The sequence below is a fragment of the Talpa occidentalis genome, unplaced genomic scaffold (genome assembly GCF_014898055.3).
Source record: "Talpa occidentalis isolate TD23 unplaced genomic scaffold, MPIMG_talOcc4v2.1 talOcc4.10, whole genome shotgun sequence".
Taxonomy (NCBI): domain Eukaryota; kingdom Metazoa; phylum Chordata; class Mammalia; order Eulipotyphla; family Talpidae; genus Talpa; species Talpa occidentalis.
Window position 1 is genome coordinate 26,992,617 of NW_023600993.1, and position 14,079 is coordinate 27,006,695.

General features: G+C 33.6%; 1 protein-coding gene across 6 annotated transcripts in view; it reads left to right on the plus strand.

The window, feature by feature from the left end:
- GOLGA4 (golgin A4) overlaps nt 1–14,079 on the plus strand; it is a 95,811-nt gene that overhangs the window by 46,295 nt on the left and 35,437 nt on the right. For all 6 annotated transcript variants that reach the window (XM_037526365.2, XM_037526394.2, XM_037526385.2 and 3 more), the window contains 2 exons: nt 1,433–1,580; nt 12,534–12,712. In XM_037526365.2, coding sequence (XP_037382262.1) covers nt 1,433–1,580; nt 12,534–12,712 — 327 coding nt within the window. The remainder of the gene's footprint in view (nt 1–1,432; nt 1,581–12,533; nt 12,713–14,079) is intronic.

The window sequence follows — 14,079 nt, forward strand, 5'->3', positions numbered from 1 at the left end:
GGCAGTCTTTTTGTTCTGTAATGTTTTGCTAGAGTCTACTCCATAAACTTTTACTCGATTCTACTCCATAAACACATTAAAAAACTTTGTTATGAACACAAAATATTTACAAAAGTAGATATATTAATAAAATGAATATCTACAACTAGCTTCAACAATCTAATGTTAATTTATTTCATCTGTATATTTCAATCCCCATTATCCTCAAGTAGGGATTGTTTTAGGGCAAATCCAGGAAATCTTACCATTCGTTACATAAGTATTTTAATATATCTTTAAAATAAGGATCTCTCTATTTTCCTCAAAATAGAGCCACATTATCATGGTCACATCTAAAAACTTAGTAGTGATTGCTTAATATGATCAACTATCTAGTTAGTTTTAGATTTTCCCTTTTGTCTCAAACAGTTTTTCCCCATTTTTATAAATAGGATCCAAATAAGGTTCTTTCATTGCAATTGGTTGATATGACTCTTAGGACTTCTTGTTCACTTATAGGCTTCACTATCCCCTCTCTTTCTCTCTTTTTCCATTGTGATTTGGTATTTGAAGAAACTGTTTTGAAGTTTTGCATAATAATGCCCCATTTACCTGGTTTTTAACTGTCCATTAATATTGGCAACCTGAAAGTCAAACACTAAAGCAGGAATTGACAAACTCTAGAAGTAATAATCTTAAGACCATAAAATTCGGTCTTATTTTTCAAAGATAAATTGAACCACCCCATTTTTTGTTTATCACAAATACTGGTTTAATATATAACATTTGATTACCTTTGTGACCATCATTTCTTGTATAGCTAATCCAGAGAGAGGAATGATAGTAACTATTAGCAAGTTGGAGGAATGGCATGCCTCACTGACAGCAGTAAGGGGTGGTAAATGGGACCATTGGTAGTGACAAGAAGAAAGAGAAAAAGCAGTCAGATCTGCTCACAGTCTTGGTTCCTCTAGTGCGGCATTCTTCCAGTAGCCTTCCACTCTCAGCAGCCTCTGACACCTTCCCTGTGTTTCAGCACAGATCAGTAATTGTAGTTCTTATAATGGCACTGAGTCAAGTACAAAAGGGTATATTTGGTTCATTATAATTGTTTACTAAGGTAGGGGAAAATAAAGCAAACATTTATAGAAAAATTCTAAAATAAGTCTTTGAAGTAAAATCTGTTTTTAATGCTTAAAAGATTAAATTCACTATTTAAAATACTTTTTACATAAAAATATCCTGATATCATGCCAAGTAACCAATGTTAAAGTATTATCTAGTGTAGCATACAGTATACAAGGTAGACTTCATTTTTTGAAATACTGAAATAATACTTAGGCTGTATTTAATAAGTCATGTTATGTTTCTATCCTTTAAAGTAAGTTTGAAGTGTGTGATTAATGATGTAATTTTGTTATATAAAAGCTTTAGAATCTGTATTTCTGTTTAGGGAATGGTAATAGCAGAAACAAAACGGCAGATGCATGAAACCCTGGAAATGAAGGAAGAAGAAATTGCTCAACTTCGTAATCGCATCAAACAAATGACTACTCAGGGAGAGGAGTTACGGGAACAGAAAGAGAAGTCTGAAAGAGCTGGTAAGAACTCGGGGGTTATTTTATGTTAGAGCTAAAAAGTCATGTTAAGTGCTTGATTTAGAAAATAAGTATAATACTAATTAAAATGCTTAACTGTAGAGTCTCTTTAACACTGAATTGTACCTTGGAGGAGGTAGGGATAGGTAAACTATTGCCAATAGTTGACATCCAGCCCATGTGAAGTTCTCAAACAGAATGATTCTTATATTTTTAAATAGTTAAAGAAAAGAAGACTTTGTGACTCTGAGACTGACCATTACCTGCAAATCCTAAAATCTGGTCCTTTTTAGAATGAATTTACTGACCACTGCCTTAGAGATTAGAACTCAGGTTTTCAATATTGGAAATGCCCCAAGTAGTCCCAACATGGCACATACTAAATAACTACCAACTTGTTGATGATCTAAGGTAAACAAAGAGTGTAAGATACGGTTTGCTTTTTTAAGGCAGTAGTGAGTAACTCATTATTATACATAGCAACATGTGCTAAAGCACAATACTTTTTAGGCTGTAACATGTACATAAACAAAATGGTGACAACAACATGTAATACTGTGTAATTTTGGGAAGAACAGGAGAGATGTTAGAAGTTGAGAAAGCTGAATGAACTGGTGCCTTCTGGTTAGTGACAATGTGTGCTGCTGCTTTTTTTTTTTTTGTAGAAAAACTGGGGTGTAGGCCAAAGATGCGGGGATGAGAGAATTCACCAGAGACAGAGCAGGGAGCAGAAAAGGTGGATACACTGCTAAGGGGAGCAGCAGGTGAGACAGGTCTGCTGCACCATATATGGATTAACTTCCTGACCAGAGATTGAACTCAGACCACAGCAATGATAGTGCTGAGACTTAACCCCTAGGCTACCAAGGGAAGCCCAAGAATGTATGCTTTGAGTTAGGCCTCAAGTAGTGAATAGAGTGGGCCTAAACTGGTAGCTGGGGGCAGCACATATTTCAGAAGCTACATTATGAACAGGTACAGTGACCATAGTGGGTGTGGAATCAGCTGACAATCATTCTTGCTGCAGTGAGAAATGAACTTGGTTTGTGAAGGAACTTACTATTAAAGTGCTTAAAGGTAAGTAGCTAAGTTTAGACCTTTGTGTACAAGGCAATAGGAAATCAGTAATAGGGAATTGTAATATGATGGAAACTAGTGTTTTATGTAGAAAAGAAATGAAGGGGGAAGTCAAACTTTGAAGCACAAGCAAAAATTCAGGTTTGAGGGACTGAGAGCTTTGATCACCATGACTGGGATTGTGGATCTGGGAAAGGGGAAGGAGAATAGAAATGCAGCATTAGGTATTTAATCAACTGGGAGGGGCCAAAAGAAAAGTGGGTCTCAAAAGTGACTTCAGGTTTAAGCTTAGTAGGCTGAATGAGTAATGGAAAATTAGAATAGGTAATCTAACTGTAGAAAAGGAAGAAAAGAGTGAAATGATGACTTTGCTTAGATACTTTGAATTTGAGACAATTACGAACTTTCCAAATGGAATTGACTTGTAGGACTTTGAGAATAAGACTGGAACATCTCTCAGTGCCTAGGTTGAAACCCACAGTTAAACTTGTAGTTTTACTGTAATTATATGTTAGTAGTAGCAGCTTATTTAGAATATATACACTGCTATTGTTCTACCATTCCTGTAGCCAACACGTAATTATTTTATGCAAAGCTCTGTTATAAATGCTTTACTTGTATTTACTGGTATATATAGTCCTCACAATTTTTCTTTTTAAGAAAGAGGTGCAGGGGACAGGGTGAGCAGACTCACCAGAATCAGTGTGGGGAACAGAACAGGCAGATCTACTGAAATACATTGCTGAGGGGAGCAGCAGGCAAGATAGGAGAGGTCTGCTGTGCCATGTGGGTCAGCTCCCTGACCAGGGATTGAAGTCATGCTGCAGTGACTGGTGATAGCTTGATAGTGCTGAGACATTAACCCCTGTGCCACCAGCTGAGACATTAACCCCTGTGCCACCAGGGAGGCCCAGTCCTCACAATTTCTATGAAATAGGTACTGTTATTCTAATTTTACCAATAAGAAACCGTAAGAACATAGACTCTAAGTAACTTGTCTACATTTGTGTATAGAACGGAAGTATATAGTCAGGATGTGAATTCAGTTATTTTGAATACAATTTGTGTTCTTACCCACAGGGAACTTAAGTTTGGCAGAGAGAAATAAATGAGGAAAAAAGTTGCCCAAGAAGTCATAGGAATTGTGGATAGTTAGGCTGTTAGGGGGAATATAAGAGGTGTTTCCAAAAGTTAGAGGAGTAGAATGAAGACTTTAAAAAGGGTCTTTGAATTTAATAATGATTTGATTTCCAGGATGTGTTTTAAGAATTGATTAGAAATCAAATTGTAAGGTGAGGACAAGAGTGTGGTTCTGGACAAGAGAGGTAGTTGGTTGAGCCACCAAATGTGGTCACAAATAATCCCCCATCTCCTTGAAGTTTTATTGATAAGTGAGTAGGGAATTTAGTTAATGAATTTGTTCCCTGTAAACCTAAGAAAATTTACATTCACAGAGTGCTAATAAATCTTAGAATAAAATCTCTGAGGGTTTTACGTGAAGCAGTTTGAAGTTCGGAGACATTATTAAACAGGTTTGCTGTCGCTGAACAGAAAACATAATGTGAACTCGGTTTCTCATATCAAGTGTTTGCAATTTTAGGGCTGCCTTTGTTTACAACCAGTCAAGAGCAAATAATGCTGTTTAGGGATTAGATTTCTTCTTAAAATTGGGGTGTTTCTTGTGGGGAGGGAGAAAACCATGAATAAACATCTAATTGAAAGGGGTAAATGAGAAAAACAAAGGTAGACAAAATCTACAGTTAATTCACATGTAGGATAAAATGTTCCCATACCACTATTCCAGTAAATTCATTAGTAAATTCATGAGTAAATTCATTTACCTTCCTTCTCTTATTTCTCCAAAACAGATGTATATTTTGTTTTAAAATTTGATTTTTATAAAACTGTTTTTGTAAATATTTCAGTCTTAAATTGAGAAATTTTTCTTGTAAATAGCACTGCCAAAATATTAAAAATTAGTTAATAAATACTGAGAAAATTAAGATTTAAAGTTGTCTAATAGGTATATTCACTTTAGAATGACTTTGCATGACACAGTCATAAATGTTTTAATAGATAATTTAAAAATTATATTGTAGTTATAATTGTTAAGGATGGCGATGGAAAGTTATAGTAGACTGATTCCACCCACACTGAAGATACTACCTTTCAAACCATAAGGAAAACCAGTTTTGTATACCATTTGCATTTGTTCAGACACAAGTCTGAACCGAACTGTCCAAATATGTAATGGTTCTTAGTCAGCTGAAATATAAAATGTATGTATCAATGGACAGGAAAGTACCAGTCTAATACTAAAGGTAAGAAAAAGTCTATGTAAAGGAAGTAGTTAACATAGTCTGTTAACATCATCTTAGAGAATTCAATTACTGTGCTTAATGTTTGTTTTTTATTAGATTTAGATTTCAGAGGCTAAACAGGCATGAGAGAGAAGCATTAGCATTAGCAAATCTCCCAGTTAAGATTTTTAGAAATAAATGTGTCTACATATAAAAGCTATCAGAGAACTTGAACTCCTCATGCATTTCCAACTGTAAAAAAAATTTAATTCTGATATACTTAAGTAGTTCTTGACATGTGGATATTAATAGACAACTAATTTTTTTGGCTCACTTATTTTGGAGGTCAAAAGTGGTTCAAGTACAGTCTCAACTACTTTTCTTGGAAAACAATCTATTGCACTCAGTTTTTCTATACAAACTGTGATGCCTCCCATATGTTGAGGACAAAGGGAAATTTGAATGTCTTTGGATTTTAAAAAGAATAATTCTGTCATAAAATATTGAGTGTGTGAATATGGTATCAAGGCTACTTTAAGAGAGTACATATTGGTATGCAGTGCTTATTCTACTCTGCAGTGAAACTTTAGAGATGATTTTTGAAGTATGATGTTATAGCACTATGGTTTGTTAGAATTATTTATTTTAGTGAATGAAGACTGCTGAAAATGAATATACTGGTTGCAAGCATCTTACTAGAACTGTTGAGCGCATTCCTTTTTAGGCATTCCTTAAGAATAGATGGTCGTATCTTTAAGTCACCAAATTTTAAACATGAAGAAGTCTGGCGATGGTGTATTTCAAGTGTTGGGTATTATTACTAATTGTCCAGAATATATCTCTTCAGTGCAGCACCAGTGCTAATTGTCAGTACTACTCAGTTCGCACTAGATTTTGGCTATTCTGTGTGTGCAAGTGTGTGTACGTTTTAACTGGGATAGGTGGGGGGTGGGGTTACTGGTAAGTCTTTAATGTAATACATCACAAAAAGATCAGAAAATGAAAGCACATCACTTGTTTCAGTACACTACCATTTAGTTTTCACTCCAATCCATGTCTTTTATTACTATAATCAGTATACTGTACATATAATTTTGTATGCTCTCCCCCCCCCCATTTAGCTTTATATTAGGAGTACTTTTACATGTTGCTAAAGTACTAACATATCTTGATGGCTGTGTAAGAATGCATGTACATCATTTACTTAACCATTTCCCTTTTAATCAACATCTAGAACATATTTTCTCTATTTTAAATAATATTGTAATAACTGTGTGACACAGCTTTTTCCATCCTTGTTTTTTGAGTTTCAGGGTACATTCTCATAGATAGATAGATTTTACTAGTAACTTTTAAGTGATTGAAATATATAGCCTTTACAAAAAAGAGCCCACACCACAGTATTAACAACCCTCCTCCATTAAAAAGTTCTTACCTACATTATGCAAAAGAAATAGTCTGCTTGGATTAGGAAAGTTTGCAGAGTGCACTAACTTTTATAAACCCTATTTCTGTTTCACATATCCTGTCTTTGCTAACGTTATGTGTTTTATATGATTGGCTGCTTTTAAAAATGTAGATGAATTCATAACATTCTTTGCTTTTTTATTGTCATGTTGTGTTTGTGCAGGAAATACGTTTTTTATTCATATGTATAGTATAGGACTGATATATCAAAGACATTCAGTGGAACATATTTATTTGACATTTGAAGGACCTTTTAAAATAGAATTTATGTATTTAAATAATGTATAAAATTTGTGCATATTTATATAATAAACAAAATTACGTGTATTAAATGCTTTGTCAGTTGCTGATAATTTATGTAACAAAGTTTTCTTGGAGTCTTGAAGTCTCACAAAACATCTTATTTTTGTGCATCCACACATGCCAATAAGTGAATCATGGTGCCTTTCCCAAGCCTTGTATGAACAGGACTGGGGTAAGGGCTACTTTTGTTCTTATCATAAATACTTAGAATAAGCTTTACAGAAAAAATTCCATGTTTCTCAGGCAAAAAAAAAAGTATGAATTAATGAAGAATTAAATATACCACTTTAGAGAATAATATGTAGATATTTTGGCTCTAAATGAATAATTGATGGAAAATTTATTACTTTAAATGAAATCACATTTTCATTTAACATCAGTTGTTTGATATTCATGTATTTGTGGCTTGATACATTTTTTTTTAAAGATTTATTTTTTATTTATTTAATTTATTTATACAAGCACTGGGTACAGTCAGAAGCGTGGGAGGGTGAGAGAATTCACCAGAGCGAGGAGCAGAGCAGGCAGAAGGAGTGAAGTACACTGCTGAGGGGAGCAGCGGGCGGCAGGAGGTCTGCGTGCCATGTGGGGCCCTCCTCCGGTGGCCGGGGAGCAGCTGGGGATCGAACTGGTGCCGCAGAGGCTGCGGGCAGCTTCGCAACCCAGTGCTCAACCGCTGCGCCACCGGGGAGGCCCAGCTTGATACATTTCTACAGTAGTAGTTGTGCATTCATCTGTTTAGTCATTGTCACCCTGCATTTATTTATATCTCTGTCATATAATACATCAGCAACTGGAAGAACACATTTCTTTGCTACAGAATCATATTTTCAATTTAATTAAAAAAATTTAACTTTAGCCTAATATTTTTCAAGATCAGCCTGATATTTGCAAGGTATTTGCTAGAGGAATTTGTGTGGTTAATATAAGTAGTGCATGAAAAGCCACATAGGTCCATAAAATGTTTAAAAGACAAAGCATAGTCAATCTAGAAAATGAGTCATGTTATATATTTAGAAAAGTGACTTAAAAGTAGATTTGCATTACAAAGATGATGTGGATATTAAATTTTTGAAATCCCCCTCTATATGTAAGTATTGCACTTTTGGTTTATGCCACTGGGTGGTAGTATTATGATATCTTCATTTATGTAAATTCAAATTTTCTGATCACAGGAACCTCTTTGTACTCTTAAAACTTACTGAGGATTCCAAGAATTTTTCTGTATATCTGTTATATATACTGATATTTATTAAAAATTAAAACTAAGATTTTTATAAATGTTTAGTTTATTTTTAAATAACAATTATAAATCTATTACATATTAGTATAAATACTTTTATTAAAATCACCTATATCTTCCTAGACACAATTTGTGTGTGAAGAGTGCCTTATTTGACTTAGTGGAAGTCAGACTTCTTCATGCCTACTTCTGCATTTAATCTGTTGTTATGTGATTTTGTTTGAAACATGAGAAGAAAGTGGGACCTTATGGAGAAGTACATTTGGAAACTGGAGGACTGCATAGACCCTCTGAAAAGGTCTCAAGACCCTGAGGGTCTTTGGGTCATATTTTGAAAACTGCTGTTTGTAGATTTTGCTTTTATTCACAAAAGAGGCTTTTGCTGACTGGGTGGGGAATTTTGGAAAATATAGTTATTATTTTTGTTGCTTTTTTTGTTAAATTGCATTTCATTCATTTTTGTAATAACTATCTATGCTTTAAATTTAATAGCACACGCATTTTAGCAGCTATTATATTGGGATAGAGACATAAGCACTGGCTTGCATATTCATTCTTGATATTATTATTCAGCTTCTTAGGATCAGCCATTAATCTGGAGGTTGTGAGCTTTTCCACATTTCTGTTTCTGCTTATTCCCTGCAGTGGAATAGAAGTGAATCTTTATTATCCTTACAGTAAAATGCAACAAAATAAAACAAAACATGCTACCTGTAATCTGAGAATTCTGGCATTTGTTACTGTGATAAGGATATTAAGTTTGGGGAGATGAAAAGGTCATGAGCTAGCATAAGCAAATGCCATATTCTTCCTATATTTGCCTAAGATTTAGATCTTTTATTTCCATCCCTTTCATACTACAGCTGTCTTTGTGAAGTACTTCCTTTAGTCTTTGTTCACCCAGTACTGGTAGATGGCAAACATTCAATAAATTTATGATGAATGAATGCTTGAAGTACTGAACAGTAGATTGCTAGCCTTTCTCATTTAACTCTTAGAGTATTTGTCCATTTTTATAATTCCCATGGGTGTGAATGAACCTTGTCTTGAAGTGGCAAGTGAGGAGATAGCAATAAAAGAAGCACTTGCCCAACACTGCTTTACTTTCCTGACAAAGGACTGTATTTAAGGTTCATTAAATTTTTCCTAGACATATTTTCAAAGTGTTTTTTTATTTTTTAAACAAAAATTGCCTGAGATACATTGAATTTCGCTTTGGAAGAACACAGTGTGTTCTTGCAACATTTGGCGGCAGTCCTGCTTAGCCTTCCTGTTGATGTGTGCTGTGACGGTAGTTTTCCCTGCTCACTCTTGCATGTTGGCAGAAGACTTGTCAGCTGTGGTTGATGCACGATTTCTTTCTCTCCACTCACTTATCTTTTGTTGGTAATAGGAAGATATATTATATAGATGCTGAGAACGTACTTCTTTAGTACTAACATTAAAATCCCAGCATAGTTTCATTTTGGAAAGAGTGGGGAATTCACTTTGACAATATTACATCACTATTACATCACGTCATAAATGGACTACATCTGCTGGTTGCAGAAGGTGAGACTTTCCTGGCTATTAAGTAAACTCTCAATATCCCCCCCCACTTCAGCATTGAAATGGAAATCATTGTTGGAGGCTGACTCCCTGTAAGGAAGTAGCTTCATCTTTGGTACAGTGTAGGATCCAGAATGGGTTTTCTATATATGGCCAGAGGAATGTGTTTTACTCTCTTAGTGGGGATTGGGTGGGGGCTAAGGGATGGGGTACTTAACATTTCCTTTATGGAAATGTTGGAGATGGAATGTTGCATGAAGGAGATGGAAAGCAGTGACTTTTTCTGTATTTGTCAGAAATTTAATCTGCTATATTAGGTTGAAAGTTAGAAGCCATCAGTAATTGTTAGGCTCAAAAATTCTGACTTAGTAAGTTATACTATTGATCAGCTGAGCTTGGTCAGTGTCAGCATTTTTAGTATTTAAAAACTACGCAAGGTAAGGGCTGTTCCTTAAATCCAGTTTTGAAGTTCTACCATCAAGTCTATATATCCAAGTTTGCTTATCATCTGAGTGCAAAGAGGAGCGCCTCAGATAGTGGAGTTGAATGATTATGTTGAAGTATAAGTATCAAAGGTTTCTTTTTAGGTATATAATAATATGGTTCTCTGACACAGTGGCAGAAAATGGGGGAGGAGATTAAATTTAGATTTTTAAAAAACTGAGAACCAGATCCTAATTTACCTGATAATCAAATGACCTAGAAAAATGATTTCAGTGGATTAAATACTAACATTAGAACAAATATAGTTTAATAGTCTAAAATTTACTGAGTGTGATTAGAAAATTAGGTTTTTAGAAAATTTCATCTGAATAAGAAATTTGTACCATGGATTTTTTTGTTTGGAAAAAATGAGTGTACTATATCTAATTTTATACTATATTAGATTCTAGAATTTAAAAAATGAAAGCAGGGAACATTTACTTGGTATTGCCTACATACAATTTTAATTTGCTTAATTGGAAAGTTTTTCATTTTAAACTATTTTGCTGGAAGAATATAAAAATTTTCTTCATGTTCTGCATACATGTTCTCATGTTGTATATATATTTAAGATATTTTTGTGATGTGCTTAGATACAGTTTTACATGCTGGAAAATAGCGGTATTGAAAAGATGCTAATGCCATCCAAGCACTAAAAAACATCATTTCTCTTTCCATTTTTTTCTATCCCAGATTTAAACTTTCAGCATTAGCAAAAAAGTAAGCTCTCTGTTAAAGTCTTGTTCCCAAAACTGATAACTTTACTTAATTGCTCTTTAAGAAATCAGGAAACTGATTTCTGGTTGGTACCTAGAACTATTTCTTTATGCTTGACACTAGAATTTATAGTAAACAAATATCTAAATAATAGAAATATAGCATTTTCCTTTAAATTTTTTATTTTCCAACGTATTTATTTCTAAGAAATATTATCTTGGTGTCCACTGGCATATGCTAGTAAAGTTAAGAGTAGGAATCTTTAAAAATAATTTCAGCTAATTAATATTCCTTTGAAATTTAGACATTATTTGAGAATCTGTTTTATACCTGGCCGTATAAATAAGTAGATTGGATAGATTTTAAAAATCAAAGATGTGGCTGCCATTAAGAAACTACTTTAGAATAAATGTCTTCAAGTATGCAATGTCTGTGCCCAAATCCTGTTTATAAAGCCAAGTTGTGGATAATAAAAGGGCTCCTCTTCCACCCGAGATGCCATTGGTTGAAATTCCACATTTCTTATATCTAGTCAGAATACGACATATGCCACAAAATGTCTACACTGGATTCGAGTTTCTTGAAAGGATTAAAAATCCATCTTCAAAACTAACATCCTGTTAGTCATCTCCCTGGTGAAGGGAAGTCTGTAATGTTTTATTCTGTGAGTTTAAAAGGAAGTGATCTAGGCCAATAACAGCAGTAGGATTTTCACAGGGTATAATTATGCAGTAGAGAGAAAATGTGTTTGTATATAAGTGTGTGTGTGCAAACATACAGTGCACACACGCATGCACAAGCATACCTACACAAGTGTATAATTTCACGCAGATACACTTAAACACACATATTTTTTGGTGCCAAGTTACCCAGCTGTGGCTCCCATCCTATCCTGATTTTGTTTGATATTGGATGAGCTAAGCATTAAGATCTTACAGTTCTAGATTAGATGATAGTTTTTGCTGAGTCTGAATTCTTATTTCACCTAAAAACTTGCTGGTGGTGGTTTTCTTTCTCTTGCACAAGTAGTAGGTTACATTTCAAAACACATTGTTTAAAAATGGACTGTGGTGGAGGACTATTTGTACCTTGGTGGTGGGTATGGTGTGGTGACATACATCTGAAGAGATGTGATCCTGTACCCCTGAATCATATACAGTATTGTAAGCCAAAGTTACTGCAATAAAAAAATTATAATAAAAACACTGTAAATGGGGTAAATTTTAGCAACTCTCTTTGTTAAAAATTGAAAAGTAATTCAACCAGTAAATATTTAAGAAAAAGCAAACTCTGCTTTTACTGTACAGTGAAGAGATTTTTAAAAATAAGATTAGTCAAAGAATAGTTGTTTCATTATTAAAAATGTCCTAGTGAGTATACAATAGTGTTTTCTAATTATTGATAATAGATAACTGCATAGCAAGCAAAAAAGCAATTGAAATTTGTATATAGTATTGAAGTAGCTACAAATATTCATTATTTTGAATTTGCTATTCATAAGGATAGTTGTGGTGAGAGTGGGGAACCTTTAATAATTTAATGTTTTTTTTTCAAACTTCTGAGCTTAAGTTCATGTAAACAATCCAAGGATCTGAGTTCAGAACTCAAGGACAAATTGGTTTTATTAAATGGACAATTTTTGTGGCCTTTTTGAACTACTCAAAAATATTTCTTAGCTTAAAACAATAGTGAGTTTTTTAACCTGTCCTGCTACTGCTGCTCGTAGTTCTCATAAATTTAATGTAGAACCCTTTAGCTCAATGATGGTATTTTTTTTTTATTTCTTGAGATACTTGTGTTCTGTTGTTTTCTTTATAGCTTTTGAAGAACTTGAAAAAGCTTTGAGTACAGCTCAAAAAACAGAAGAAGCACGGAGAAAAATGAAAGCAGAAATGGATGAAAAAATAAAAGCTCTTGAGAAAACAAGTGAGGAGGAGAGCATCAGTCTTCAGCAGGAATTAAGTCGGGTGAAGCAGGAAGTTGTTGATGTGAAGAAAGTAAGACTAAGTCTACATTGAAATGGGATATAGCAATTTTGAAATTTAAGTTTTATGCTTTGCTTTGACTATAAAGAAGAGTTAATGTGAATTTTAGACTTTTGACTATTTTCTTATATTCACAATATCAGGAATAAGTACTTTGATAAAGAAATGATTTGTGTCTTTTTGGATATCCTCCCCAGAGATCGTTTCTGCGTGTGCAGTAATTTCTCTGTCATATTTTATAGTCCTCTCTAATTTTCTCAACACAGAAGATAGCACAAGATATACATATTGTTCTATACTTTGATTTTCCACTTACTACTCTGTCTTGAGAGCATTCCTTTTTATTGATAAAAAAAAGATGCTCATTTTCCCTGAAGACTTCTTGGGATTCCATTGTATAAAAGTCTCATAATTTAATCACTTTTACTGATAAATATTTGTTTCCTTTTTTGTTATTGCAAATTATGAATATCCTTTTCATGTTTGCTCACATATATGCTTGTTTAGAATAGATTCATAGAAGTGGAATATTACTCAGACAATAATTAAGTATTTTGAAGTTTGCGTAGTTGCTGCAAGCTCTATGCATGACAATTTGTACTCTCACAAACCATGCATTAGGTTATTTTCCCCCCCTTTCACAAAGATGGTGTTACCTAATTTTATTCTTCCAAGCTCATAAATTAAAAAAAAAAAGATACTGAAGTTTTATTGCTCATTTCTCTTACCAATGCGTTAAACATACTTCTTTATGTTTACAGGGAATTTGTAGGTTCGTCTTTGAGTTGCCTGGTCAGATCATTGATTCATTTTCTTATTAAATTATTTATCTTTTTTCTTACTGATTTCTAGAAACTCTTTACTTATTATAGAAATTAGTCCTTTGCCTATAAGATGCTTTTAGCCAAATAGTCTTCTCAGTTTATTTGTTGATTTTGTTTATGATTTATTTTGGGTTCTTTTGGCCATGTAAAATGTTTATTTTCCTTAAATGCTATCTGTGTTTTGTTCTGCTTCAAAAACACATTCTTAATTGAGAACATTAAAAATATTCTATTATTCTCTTATTTTTATGCTTTCACTTTTTTATGACTTAACCTTTGATCCAACTGAAATTTAATTGGTATAAAGAGTGAGGTTGGGATTTAACTTAAATTTTCATATGACTACCAAGAAGACTCCAAATAATTTGTTTGATAATCTGTGTTTTCCTCTCTAACATGCCATACTATCTTTAACATACTCAATTATTGTAGTGCTACATGTGGATCTTTTTTTCTGAATTCTCTGGGCTGCTCTATTTAGTTTTGTCTGATCATGCCTGGTATTACACTGTTATAATTACTCTAGTTTTACAATATGCCCTACTATATGGTACC